This window comes from Cyprinus carpio, chromosome B12 (assembly GCF_018340385.1).
Source record: "Cyprinus carpio isolate SPL01 chromosome B12, ASM1834038v1, whole genome shotgun sequence".
In the NCBI taxonomy this organism is placed as follows: Eukaryota; Metazoa; Chordata; class Actinopteri; order Cypriniformes; family Cyprinidae; genus Cyprinus; species Cyprinus carpio.
Window position 1 is genome coordinate 15,852,267 of NC_056608.1, and position 15,343 is coordinate 15,867,609.

At 34.7% G+C, this 15,343-nt stretch overlaps 1 protein-coding gene across 1 annotated transcript in view; it reads right to left on the reverse strand.

Moving 5' to 3' along the window:
* Window positions 1-15,343, reverse strand: part of myo1d (myosin 1D) — a 73,570-nt gene that overhangs the window by 10,178 nt on the left and 48,049 nt on the right. The window contains exon 21 of the mRNA XM_042735622.1: window positions 13,983-14,137. Coding sequence (XP_042591556.1) covers window positions 13,983-14,137 — 155 coding nt within the window. The remainder of the gene's footprint in view (window positions 1-13,982; window positions 14,138-15,343) is intronic.

Below are 15,343 nucleotides of genomic sequence, written 5' to 3' on the forward strand. Positions count from 1 at the left end.
CAGAGACTTTGCTTGGGTAAAAATTGGGTAAAATCCTCACTATAAGAATAACATGCTAAAGTGTTGTGAAATACATGAAGATTAATTTGAGAATTATTCTTGAAGGACCAGCATTACATCCTCTTGTACCACTGTTTGAAGAATTTATCTTCCAGAATCTGGCAATAAGTTTTAGAAGCTCATTTTTAGTCAATCTCTGCAAGACAGAATTTTCAGGATAGGAGATGGACTAAAATGAACTCCCAAAACTTACTGTTAGATACACAAAATTAATAGTAGGTATTAAGATTGATGTGGTTTGGAATTCGTAAAATGTGCTTGGAAAAAGATATAATCGGAAAGAATATCAACGTGCCTAATAATTATGCACGCATCGTAAATGGAAATCAAGCGTGTTAATGTAGATTTCTCAGAGCGTGGCAGGTAGCAAGGACAGCCTAGCACTTCATTTGCAGCAAGAGGCTGTTGCTGGAGTCAAGCATGACCTACCAAACTTCCAGATAATGTCTATAATATACCCATAAAGCTCCTTACTGTCATTCATCAGTGTCTGAACATCAAAGCACAGAGCAGAGCCTCAGCAGAGGATCACTGCAGGAGGGACAGTGTATGTAACAACTGGTAATAAAAGACCAGAGATGTGAAGAAAGAGAGGATAGACTGGGGGTATAAAAGAGTGGAATGGAGAGGCTGAGTGAGGATATGCGATGAATGATTTCAGATATTTTTCTAACTCCAAACCCAAGCCAGAGTGCAACAAGCAATTCACAAAAAAAGCTATTTCTCTGACTAGTGTATTCCTTGCATATACACTACCATTCAAAAGTTTGGGGTCGGTAAGATAATGTTTTTGAAAAAAGTCCCCATATGCTCACCAAGGTTACATTTATTTGATTATAAATTAGGACTGTCAATCAATTCAAATATTTAATCACGATTACTCGAATGATTGTCATGAGTTAACTCGTGATTAATCGCAATTTAATCACACTTTTTTATCTGTTCTAAATGTACCTTAAATTAACACTTTCAACGTTTTATATACTCTACATGGACATGGACAAATATGGATGCTTTATGCAAATCTATGTTTATTATTAGTGAAACCATACTCAACATAGAGCATGAAGACTAGACATGTTTCAAAGGTCATAGATGCTTTTCAAGTAACTTGTTCATGCCTATTAGACACATGAATAAAAGAACATAGAAATACCAGGTTCCCATAACTTCTCTTTCTTTGCACTGAGCAATTTACTTACACAAGCCTGTTTACATTATTTGCAGGACAGGGCAGCTCACTTCTTATGAACATGCAAAATATGCATGTAAAATTAGAGAAGCAACATAATATCTGTTTTAACTGAAAGCACTGCCCCTCTCAGCCACTTGCTGAACAGAGCAGATGCAGAGAGATAGGTATGCGCGCACTGGGAAACAGAGACCTTGCGCTCGCAGCAGTACCGGCGAGTCACAGAAACTATAAGGTTTGTCAGATTATGTGTTATGTATTGTTGCTAGGCACTTTTTTGAAAAAAGTCACTGAATCTAGCGACAAAGTCGCTAAGTTGTCAACACTGTGCATCTCCATTTCGCCAACTACAGGCTAGGCAATGGGTCAAACAGAACATGCATGCTGCGTTAACTGCGCATTAATAAAATGAGTGACGTTAAAATTAGTTTGCGTTAACGCATTATTATATTAATGCGTAAATTTTGACAGCCCTATTAAAAATATAACGAAAACAATAGGCTAATATGATGCAAAATTACTAAAAACTGAAATTTGCAAATATTCTTACAATTTAAAATAAATCTAAGTATTCTAAAGTGCCGCTATTAGGTGTTATGAAGGGTTCATATTTTGATTGTAAATGAGCCAGCGAAGCATCCTCCCATCATCACATCTCGGCTGGTTGGAACACAGAGAGTAATGGAATGTAAGACACAAGGGCAGTGGGGGTGGAGCCATGAGAGAGAGAGACGCGGCAATGCAGAGCTAGCACAGGAGAAAGTAGGTCAGATTCATCCACTCCAATACAAATGCACACCAGCACAATATCATATCCATCCACCTACACTCCAACAGCCATATAAATCCCCCAACCTGTTCTTCAGCTAAGCCTTTCTCTACAGCAGTTCAGATCAGAATGACTAAACACACAAACACACCCAGCTAGCACATAAATAGCACAACACTGAACAACAATGTACTGCACATATTTGATGTGACAACAAACTAGTGGCTAGTACAAAAATAAAATTAGATAAATGTGAATACTGAATGAATACTGTTACTAATAACTTATTTTGAAGCAACATGTCCAACAGTGACCCCAGTGGTCAAGCTTCTTCCATGAGCTTGCGTTTTAGAATGCTGCGTTCATTCATGGAGCTGGTAATGCTGCATCTGTGTTAATTAATTGTTGTGATTGATTGCTATGTTGTGCCTGGCAGCGTTTAGTGATTAATTGCTGGAGTTGTTGTTGCACAACCTATTGGACTGGATGGTGAAATGCTGGACAAGGCACATGAGAATAATGGCGGTTACTACAGCTTTACCATAACAAAAATATCCAAACAAAAGATAGTAATAATAAATTAAAGGTTACGGTACTGTATAGGTATTTTAATATATATATACTGTACTATATAGGTAATGCACTACATATGTTTTTAAAACAATGTGAAAATGGTTAAAATAAGCTTAAATAGTATGTTAATATGCACAATCGTTCAAATGTTTGGAGTCAGTATGTTTTTTTTTTTTTAAATTAAATTAATAGGAAGGATGCATTAAATTAATCAAAAGTATATAATGTGGCAGAAGATTTCTTTTTTAAATAAATGCTGTTCTTTTGAACTTTCAGCTTGAGCTATTTGAACTTTTGGTAACACTTTACATAAAGCCTTTATGTATAATGCATTATAAAGGGTTATTAAAGGGTTTAACGCATTATATAATATTCATAATATTTCTTGTTGTAAATAATTATAACCACATTTAACCGTTTTAATACATTATATCTGTTATAATGTATTACCATGTAATAACAATTAGTCATGAGATTGTACAATGCATTATAATGTATTATACGTAAAGGCTTCAAGTAAAGTGTATCCTGTAAAAAGCAGCACTGTTTCCACAAAATATTAAGCAGCACAACTGTTTTCAACATCGATGAAAAGAATATAAGAAATATTTCTTACCAAATCAGTTGATTTTTAAAGGATCATGTGACATTATTTAAAATATATTAAATCAGAAATTAGCTATTTTTAATTGTAATAATATTTTCACCAAGCTACAGATTTTACTGGATAGTTGATTAAATAAATGCAGCCTTGGTGAACAATGAGTGGTGAGTCTTCTTTCAAAACATTAAAAAAAGTATTGACTCCTCACTTTAATACAGTAGAGTAATAAATACGCATAAATACTATAATAAATATTTATTTTCTATTGAAAGTGTAGCATAAAAGGTTCCAAATTCCTTCGAGTTAAAATCAAAAGGAAAGTGGAACCTGAATTTACACTTGACTAATAAACAAATGCAGAGAGTAGACTTGTGCATGTAAGCACATCAAAGATTGCGAACTCCCGCTTTTTCGTTTCGCTCGGATAGGATGAAATGAGTTTTCCCTCTGCAGGCTACTGTAAGCGACTCATTTACATACAAATTTCAGTATAATCACTGCAACAGGCAATTCATAGCAGCCTTTACCTTGAAAGGGCAGGCAAATGGAGCTATTTAGAGAATCCTCGCTCTCTCTCTTTTACTCATTAGTATTCTAAACCGGCAGGCCAACTAATGGACTAAATATCAGACAGACATGGATCGTCTAGTTGCTATGGAAACTGCATCTGCAGCAGTGAGAGTGAGGTGAGGTGAGAAATACAGAGGGAAAAAAACAGATAGAGATGGAATGAGAAAGAGAACTAGTGGAGCCTGAGAGAAATAATGGCGGACAAAACAAAAGAAGGAAAAGAAAAATGAGAGAACTAGAGGGACAAATGAGAGGGGTGTAAACTTGACCATTTGGAGCCTTGAAAAGTGTTCAGCATGAAGGACGACCTTGCTGAAGGACACAATGATTGCAGCCAGCACATCGACACAAAGTCACTGGCAAACAGACTAATGAGGCCTGAAAAAACGTTCATTTTATTGTGTGCATATATAATCCAGCACATTAGGCACAGAGTAGCTTCCTATCCCAGCTCTATGCTGTATCATGCCCGCTTCTCATTACACTGACGCTATAACACACACTTAAGCCAGCAAGCATCTTTGGAATTAGAAATCTGATCCCATCAATGGAGGAAATTCACTTATATGTCTGCTCCAAAACTCTCCTCTCAAAATTATTGATTTATAAAGAATGAACAGTGATGCCGCAGAAATTGCTGTCTGGAAAAACACACCATTATTATTGTCATATTTGGTGTTTTCTGTACTAACAATATGGTTTAACCCTAAAAAGGTGGGAATACAAACAGTTGAGAGGCTGCGAGGAAAGGCAGTGAAAAAAAAAAAATCTAGTTAGAAAATAAAATAGTAATATTTATATAGCAAGCATGCATTAAATTGATCAAAAATATAAAATACAAATATTATATAAATTTTAAAATGTAATTTATTCCTGTGATGACAAAGCTGGATTTTCAGCAGCCATTCCTCCAATCTTCAGTGTCACACGATCCTTCAGAAATCATTATAATATGCTGATCTGATGCTCAAGAAACATTTATTATTATTATTATTATTATTATTATTATTAATGTTGCAAATAGTTGTGCTGCTTAATTTTGTAGAGGCCATGATACATAATTTCTTTAGGATTTCTTGTTGAATAAAAAGCTCAAAAGAACAGCATTTATTTGAAATATAAATATTTGGTAACACTTTACAATAAGGTTCCATGAACAAACAATGAGCAATACATTTATTACAGTATTTATTAATCTTTGTTAATGTTAGTTAATGAAAATGCAGTTGTTCATTATTAGTTCATGTTAATTCACAGTGCATTAGCTAATGTTAACAAGCAAACTTTTGATTTTATTAATGCATTAGTAAATGATGAAATTAACATTAACAAAGATTATTAAATGCTTTAGAAGTATTAGTTAATGTTAACTAAAGTAGCTAACTAATGTTAACTTATGATCCATATTGTAAAGTGTTACCAAATATTTGTTACATTATAAATGTCTTTACTGTCACTTTTGATCAATTTAATGCATCCTTGCTATATAAATATTAATATTATTAATTTATTTCAAAACTAGATTTTATTTTTGTTAATTTATTTTTTACATTTTTATACATTTTATTTTGCATTTTAATATCAGAACATGATTAGTTGTACTGTTATTTCAATTGTCAAATTCACTCTTAGTAATGTGACACAAGACCTTGTCAGTCTTTGTCACACATGAATGTCAACTCAAATTTAATTAACTGATTTGCTTCTCTCTCAAAGGTTCATGGGAAGCTTAAAACCATGCCATTTTTTTGGTATAGTTTAAATCAAAATATCTCTTTTAATGAATTAAGTATCTCTTCTGAAAACATTAAACAAAATTTAAGTACACTACAGGATGTTAACATACAGCATACTTTAGATACATAAGAAATAAAACTGTGGTGTGATTGTTACTTGTCACTAAAAGGGGTAGTATGAAAGTGGGCAGAACCAACATGATCCCTATCCCATCATGCCCATAGCAATCAGGTATCAACCTCAGATATACTGCTGGAACACAATGGGTATTGCTGTAAATTCCCTCTCTCTCACACACACATTCAGACTCTTTATCTCCACTCGTTTGCAGCACTGCACATTAACAGCATTAGAGAGAAGTGCAGATTGGAATCTGGCCCAGTTTTGTTAGCGAGGGCATGAAGGTCATTCTGAAGCACTCTGGGTATTAAGCACACAGAAAGTGATCAAAGAGCAAGTTGGGATCAATAGAGAGTAATGGCATGTGATTTTGCTGAGTTGACAGAGTAAAAAAAGAGAGAAAAGATTGATCATCTGGATTTTTAGCAGTGCACAAGGAAGCAATAAAGTGAAGCCCTGAAGCCAAGAGAAAATCAAACCTGAAGGATGATTTAATATTAGTAAATGATTACTGTCAACAAGTTTTTCAATGACCCATTGACCTTCTATATGCATGTCAATATATAATTACAGTCAAAGGAAGATGCAAAGCCCCCCATTTGCTTTCCTACTGCCTGAAGCACAAGTCTTTGACCCCACATCCTTAACACTATAACGATGTCAGAGGTTCAGAAACGACACTCTCTCAGACATCTAAACTCCAACTTACTCTCCCAGGAGCTTTGAAACAGGATTTGAGTCCAAAAGGCACCATTCATTCCCTCAGAAAAGTGTTAAAAGAAGACAGGCTTAATGAATTCCTGTAGAGAACTCTTTCATTTAATTTCACAGAGCCTTTTAGTTCAAGCCACAGTGATCAATAGAGACAAGGGTCCTCATTCAGATGAGACACTAGCTGAGCTGACACCAACACCTTTGTTTCGAGCCCAATTTAAACAGATTACACAAACACACTGGAGTTGGCATCTCAAAGCGGAATTCCCTCTTTTGAAAGAGTTACATAGGCTAATAATGGAAACTGAGGACTTTTCTTGCTGCAACAAAGTAGTCAACAGAACCTCAAGACTCCAAATAGTCTAGCTAATCCTGACCCGGGTCTTCACACGTTCTATTTAGTACATGAGTGAAGTGCTCCTTGATATCTGTGACAGCTTGAGTGACAGCAACAGTGATGCAGACAGATGTGTGTGAGTGTGCGCGCATGTCTGACTGGGTATGTGTGGGTGTGTATCTGTCGGGCTGTAGTTTGAAACTCTTTGAATAATGCTTAAAGGCAGGTGTGATGGCTGGAGCGCTGAGGTATTCCCTCTGTAGAGAGAAAGAGGTGCAGTGCTTCCTGTGTGCTGTGCATGCCAATGAAGAAGAGCCTGGTTAAAAATAGAGCTGCAGTCACACAACCTTAAATATTTAATCTTCTACATCTCTACACTGGAAAAGAAGAGAGAAAGTAGGGAAGGATAAAAGAAATATTGAGCCTTCATAGACAGCATTTTATAGGGATAGCTTAAAAAATGCAATTCTGTTATTAACTACTTACACTGATGTCATTCAAAACTTAAGCTTGGCTATATGGCCAAAATCATTAATAATCTAACATCAATAATGATCATTAATATTTTTCCCCCATTATATACGACATCAATATTTATCATGATATTTATTTACCATTAAAGGGGTGCTATTATGCTTTTTCACTTTTTCAGTTAGTCTGAAATGTTGCTGTTTGAGCATAAAAAGATCTGCAAAGTTACAAAGCCCAAAGTCCAATTCAAAAGGAGATATTTTATTTAACAGAAATCACTTTTCAAAAACTACAGCGAACGACTCGTTTGGACTACAACGCATATTTTCTGGGATTTGTGATATCACAAAGTTTGATGAATGGGACGAGACCTGGTTGAGCTGTACTAGAGAAGGCAACAAGTGTTATCACTATGTTGGAGACGCGCTGGTGTTCCCAAGGCAGATGAGCTTAGAGTGGTTACAATCATCGGGGTTTAAATCGTGGTTAAATTGATTTGATTTTGATGCAATATTTACACTGAAGCTCACAGCAGGCAGCTATGATAAGGGGCATGACCTTTTCTAGACCAGGCGCAGAGTGCTGTCAATCACAACACACACTGGCCCAGCTAACCAATCACAACACAGACTGACGCAGCTTACCAATCACAGCATATTTTAGTTGATTTCATTTGATGCAGGAACTATTCCAGCCGTTCATGCCAGACTGGGGAGAAAGTGTGTTGTAATAATGTAAAATATGTGGAAAATATATGTTTTTCCGAAAACAACCTAGTATGAGAGCCTGTTCTAGTACACCACCAAAACACAATCAAGACCCTGAATAAAAAAGCATAATAGGACCCCTTTAATGCACAGCTCTATTCAAATCTAAATGACTTTCTTTTTTCTAAGGGTAAAAGAGCATAATAGGACCCCTTTAATCCAAGCTCTATTTTCCATGCAACTACTGTACAATGAATGGGGAAGCTTTTTTCCCCAAAAAATTCTCATTCATTTGCATGAGGAATAGGGTTGCAAAGGGGTGGAAAATTTCCGGTAAATTCTCGGAAACTTTCCAAAATCCCTGGAATATTCCAAAAAAAATCCTGGAAAATTTTAAAAAATTTCTGGAATATTTTCCAGAATTTACTGGAAAATTTCATCATTTTGCAAACCTAATAAGGAATACATAAAAATTCACAAATTTTGAGAAATGGACACTGAATTTAGTTGAAAAATAAAACTTAAAACGTTTTTGTTAATTGAAATAAGGCTGAAATAAAAATTAAATATAAATATTAGATAAAAAACTTTGGCCAGTTTTACTAACAGCTTGTGCCGTCTTTTGGCACTAAAATAGTACTGTCAGGATTTACAGTGACAAATTAGCACTGAAGAGGTGTGGACAGTTATTGAATATGCATTTCTAGGAGTTTCCCTTTCAGACGCAAAATATATGGGAGGAGAGTATTCAAATAAATCACTCAATGCGTTTTACTAACGTTTGTGCTCGTCAAATGACTGGCATTTGCGCTATTATTTAACACACAAAAAAGCATGTCTTAAACTATTTTGCGTTTGAAATGGCTGCAATTATTGTTGCTATAGGAGAAAGCACCACAGAGAACAGAGAGCACATGGTAGAAGGGAGAGGATTTTTCCACATGTATTAATTTATTTGGAAAGAACACATTATCCGAACATATCGTTTGCCAAGCCATGTTATTTTTAATTTGCTTCAGGAAATAAAAGATGGCTTGGAACCCTCAACTAGAAGTCACGCAATACCAGCTCTATCAAAACCTCTTTCAACTCTTAATCTTTTGGCCTCGGTTTCTTTTCGACGTTATGTGGCTTTATTTATTTCTTTATTGTTTATTAGCGACCATGCTAATTTGCGCTGCACTTGGTATATTGCGCTGGTCGATATGTAAATGAGATGTTGCGTCTGTGTTCTTCAATTTGCATGTTATTAGTAAATCACCCACAGAAATTTCCACGCCCATTGGCGCTGTTTTGGAATTGCACTTGCGCGTTAATTTGCTCTATTTGTTAAAACTGGTCCTTAAACTAAAAATTAGAAATGTTGCTGGTTTCAACTAAAGTACTAAAATTACTGGAACTAGAAATAAACAGAAACTAAAAGCTGAAATAAAAATAAATTAAACTAAATGGTAATAAATAAAAATACTATTTTATTTCAACATTTGTGGCTATCTACATTTATGATTACATTTTATAGGGATAGCTTAAAAAATGCAATTCTGTTATTAACTACTTACACTGATGTCATTCAAAACTTAAGCTTGGCTATATGGCCAAAATCATTAATAATCTAACATCAATAATGATCATTAATATTTTTTCCCACCCATTATATACGACATCAATATTTATCATGATATTTATTTACCCATTAAAGGGGTGCTATTATGCTTTTTCACTTTTTCAGTTAGCCTGTATTGTTGCTGTTTGAGCATAAAAAGATCTGCAAAATTACAAAGCCCAAAGTCAAATTCAAAAGGAGATATTTTATTTAACAGAAATCACTTTTCAAAAACTACATCGAACAACTCGTTTGGACTACAACGCATATTTTCGGGGATTTGTGATATCACAAAGTTCGATGAATGGGACGAGACCTGGTTGAGCTGTACTAGAGAAGGCAACAAGGTGTTATCACTATGTTGGAGACGCGCTGGTGTTCCCAAGGCAGATGAGCTTAGAGTGGTTACAATCATCGGGGTTTAAATCGTGGTTAAATTGATTTGATTTTGATGCAATATTTACACTGAAGCTCACAGCAGGCGGCCATGATAAGGGGCATGACCTTTTCTAGACCAGGCGCAGAGTGCTGTCAATCACAAAACACACTGGCCCAGCTAACCAATCACAACACAGACTGACGCAGCTTACCAATCACAGCATATTTTAGTTGATTTCATTTGATGCAGGAACTATTCCAGCCGTTCATGCCAGACTGGGGAGAAAGGTGTTGTAATAATGTAAAATATGTGGAAAATATATGTTTTTCGAAAACAACCTAGTATGAGAGCCTGTTCTAGTACACCACCAAAACAAAATCAAGACCTTGTAAAAGAGCATAATAGGACCCCTTTAATGCACAGCTCTATTCAAAATCTAAATGACTTTCTATTTTTCTAAGGTCAAGACCTTGTAAAAGAGCATAATAGGACCCCTTTAATCCAACCATGCAGCTACCGTACAATGAATGGGGAAGCTTTTTTCCCCAAAAAATTCTCATTCATTTGCATGAGGAATAGGGTTGCAAAGGGGTGGAAAATTTCCGGTAAATTCTCGGAAACTTTCCAAAAATCCCTGGAAATTCCAAAAAATCCTGGAAAATTTCAAAAATTTCTGGAATATTTCCAGAATTTACTGGAAAATTTCATCATTTTGCAAACCTAATAAGGAATACATAAAAATTCACAAATTTTGAGAAATGGACACTGAATTTAGTTGAAAAATAAAACTTAAAACGTTTTTGTTAATTGAAATAAAGCTGAAATAAAAATTAAATATAAATATTAGATAAAAAACTTTGGCCAGTTTTACTAACAGCTTGTGCCGTCTTTTGGCACTAAAATAGTACTGTCAGGATTTACAGTGTAAAGCACTGAAGAGGTGTGGACAGTTATTGAATATGCATTTCTAGGAGTTTCCCTTTCAGACGCAAAATATATGGGAGGAGAGTATTCAAATAAATCACTCAATGCGTTTTACTAACGTTTGTGCTCGTCAAATGACTGGCATTTGCGCTATTATTTAACATACAAAAAAATTATTTAATTAATTGTATTTGTGCATTTATTTAATATTTTGTGTTTGAGATTGTTTTATTTTTTTTGTGTTTGAAATGGCTGCATCAGCAAATTACTGGTATTTGTTTTTTCACATGTATTAATTTATTTGGAAAGAACACATTATCCGAATATATCGTTTGCCAAGCCATGTTATTTTTAATTTGATTCAGGAAATAAAAGATGTATTGGTTTATTTGGATAGAAGTCACGCAATACCAGCTCTATCAAAACCTCTTTCAACTCTTAATCTTTTGGCCTCGGTTTCTTTTCGACGTTATGTGGCTTATTTATTTCTTTATTGTTTATTAGCGACCATGCTAATTTGCGCTGCACTTGGTATATTGCGTTGGTCGATATGTAAATGAGATGTTGTGTCTGTGTTCTTCAATTTGCATGTTAATGAGATATTGCGTCTGGAAATTTCCACGCCCATTGGCGCTGTTTTGGAATTGCACTTGCGCGTTAATTTGCTCTATTTGTTAAAACTGGTCCTTAAACTAAAAATTAGAAATGTTGCTGGTTTCAACTAAAGTACTAAAATTACTGGAACTAGAAATAAACAGAAACTAAAAGCTGAAATAAAAATAAATTAAACTAAATGGTAATAAATAAAAATACTATTTTATTCAACATTTGTGGCTATCTACATTTATGATTATGATTTTCTATATTCATAGAAAGATTCGTAGTCTAGGATAAACACAAAGCAAGTTTCAGAGAAAAATAAAAATGTTGAGAGAGAAAGTGGCCACTTTAAAGCCGAATGCGTTATCAGAGACTTTGTTGACAACATTCTTAATGCAGATAAGAGGGTTATGATTTTACTCGCATATGGCACAGACTGTGCCAGTCAGACTGATTTTCAATACATGCGATGCTCTTCTGATCTATACATAGCACAGGAGAAACAGTTTTGTCTGCAGTTTTCCCGTAAAGCCACTCTGGCAGAAAAGTCAAACCAGTTCAGTGTCAACCCTCAGCAAAATGTGCTCAGAGATCCAAACTCACTTAACAGCAACATCATGCATAATTGTGATAGGGTCAGTTTAATTGAAAATGATTTAAACAGACTACAATATTTGCACTACAATACAAGCTCTTTCCTAGGTGTCACTGTTGAAATCGCAATATGAAGTGAACTGAGAGAGGAAGGAACAGTCTCTCTGTGGTGGTTAGTGCTCAGGCTGCTGTGCAGGACAGCAGAGGAGAGATAAAGGTTAAGTACAGATCTACAGGGAGAGGAAAGTAGCAGAATACAGCAGCATCAGAGCCTGGCCTTTTGTTCGGCGAATGGATCATGCTGATGGATGGATCCAGAGAAAGCTTACGGCTGCAGGTCATTAGCAGCAAAACATTAGCAAGGTGTTTTCTAAAAAACACTCTGTTTGGGGGGATACAGGGGCTTTATTTACAGAAAAAGCAATGAAGCATCCTTTTAAGGCAAGTCGATATAACTCTGTACGTTTACATGTGCAGTTGATTTGTAGTCGAACTACAGTCTTCATCTGTCTGGCCTAGAACACAAAACAATGCTTACTCAAATATTTAAAGGATTAAATACACGTTGAGCATCACCTCTGTATTTTGGAGCAACAAGGCTAATGCACATACATTCTGAATGTAACTGACATATTGTTCTGTATGTACTCCTAGTTCTTTTTTTAAAGTAAGAAATTGATTTTTATTCAGCAGATTTGCATTAAATTGATCAAAATGATGAAATGTTTTGAGAGATTTCAGTTTCAAATAAATGCTGTTCTTTTGAAGATTCTGTTCAATAAAAAATCCTGACATGTATCACAGTATCCATGAAATGTATCACAGTATCCACAAAAACAAAGCAGCACAACTGTTTGATAATAAAAATGAATTTTTCTTGAGCACCAAATCAGCATATCAGAATGATTTCTGAATAATCATCTGACACTGAAGACTGGAATAAAGGCTGCTCAAAATTCAGCCTTGCTATCACAGGAATAAATTACATTTTATAATATAATAAAACTGTTATTTATAATAATATAATAATATTTAACCATAATATTACTATTTTAACTGCATTTTAATAATAAATGCAACAAATACATGCAGTTTTGGTGAGCATAAAAGACTTTGTTCAACATGACAACATTTGACAACATTTTGAACAGTAGTATACTTATTGATCTGGTTTGACCAACTTGAATATAGAGACTAAAGTGGAAATTAACTATAGGCAAGTTAAAATGTAAAATAAATACAAAAATAAAATAATATAATTATAGAAATGAATAAATATAAAAGAAATTGCTAAATAATGCCAAAATCAATAGATATGAAATTGAAACTTCATTAACTGGATTACTGTGCTTTTCTTTTCTTTTCTTTTTTTTGAAACTTTTTTATTTTGATCTGTACTATGGTGTGTTTTAAATTATAATTGGCCCTGTCAGCCAGGCTCATTTAGTCATAAAAACAAACAGACACACAAAATGGAAACTTTCATTCAGACTGCCCTCATTTTACCCGTATCTCTTGGCTTTCCTCTAATCTCAGTACATAGACAGACATACACTTTACATACCCTCAGATAACCTTTAGAGTCCATCTCATTTTTCTGATTCATAAGCCATACAAAATCACCAAACGGCCCATTATAGTGTCTACCGCCCGTCGATTTCAGTAGGTATAACCCCTCAGCAATCACAGTATGACACACTAGGGCATAATTTAGCAAACATCAAGCAGAACACATTGTATCTCCTCTCTGTACCATGCTCAGCTCTTGTGCAATCATTTGGCTGATTCTAGGGAGCTTAAAGTAGCTCTCAAATCTAGAAGACACAAATTTTTTTCCTGCTTCATAAAAAGCCACAGGGGTACGAATCTGACAGGGCTAAGCTGGCTGCTCTGTCCTTAAATGCCCTGAACTGGCACTGCAGTTAAAGGGAGTGGTTGAATTATCGTGGTTGGCACTCTTAGCCTTATGTACCCTGGCCCCGTCCCCAGAGTCCTGCTATCTCTCCCAAATCACTTTCAGCATGTCACCTTTTGAAGTGGCTGAGCAGGGTCCCAACCAGTTCTCCAATGCGGCTGTCCCCCGCTGGCACCATGCCCTGCAGGCACACGATTAGGTCCCGGTTGTCTTTGGTGTGGAAGACGACCAGCTGGTCTTTCCCAGGGGAAATGCTCACTCCGGTCACCTGAGACAGGAAGAAAGGGCGATACGAGTTAAAACAGCACTCATACAGACACACAGCAGGCCAGCATGCACTAATAAGCTCTGCCATAATTTAGTTCTCATTATCATGAAGCTGCAAACAAGGGCCCTGGGTTTTGAGGGTGCACTTGCAGGAAACATTACACATCTGTTGGTACATTAAGGTGTGGGACCAAATCATACTGTGTTACAATAAACAAGGTTAGACACTACTTCCAGCACAGATGACCTTCAGAACCAGTTGTATTTTAGTATAAATTTATATACCATTTATTAACATTTTAAGTATTTTTTACTTTAAGTTTTAGTAATTTTGCTTTGTACTTTTGTATTTATTATTATTTTATTTATATTCAGTTTTAATTTCTTTTTAATTTCTTTTTAATTTTAGTAATTTTAGAATGTCAACTGAAACTGAAATTTTATTTTAGTTGGAAAATATTTTCTCATGTTTTATTTTATTTCAGCTTTATTTTAATCAACAAAAAAAGTTTTAGTTTAGTTAACTATAAAAACACTGTTCAAACAATAAATAAACATGGGGGTCATGATAACTTATGGGTTATTAGATGTTTGATTGTGGTGGGTTGGTGTTTGGGACCTTGAGTTTTAATTCAACTAGGTGTCAGTACAGACTGCAAAGGCCAATGAGGTTATATTATTTCTATTATATGCAAAAATGCATTTAAAATGCTAGTCATGCAGACAAACCTTCAATACACCTCAACTATGTTTATATTTATTTCAATATATAAATTAAATATCATTTTCAAAATGGATGAATGAATGGATGAATGAATAAATAAGAATAAAAAAATAATAATAAATGTTGCAATTCAACAAGAAAAACATAACAGGCAAAGACAGAAAGGACCCCAGATAGCCATACAGAGACCAGATAGCAAGTATCTTAAAAAAAAGAAAAAAGAAAAGTCAATAAATAGTCAATGTAAATGGGAAAAAAATACAGTACAAGAAAAAAAATAGATAGTAGGTATGTTAAAAAAAAAAATAAGAAAAGTTAAGTTTTAATGTTTTTATGTATTTATGTAATTAATCATTTTGTTTTTTTTTGGTCTTGATTTTTTGTGGTCATCACTTGACAATTTCTTTCTTTAAAAATGTCTGAAACCAACATGAATAAACAGATTAACTTTTAAAACTAGACTTCCAGATAGCTATTTTTGAC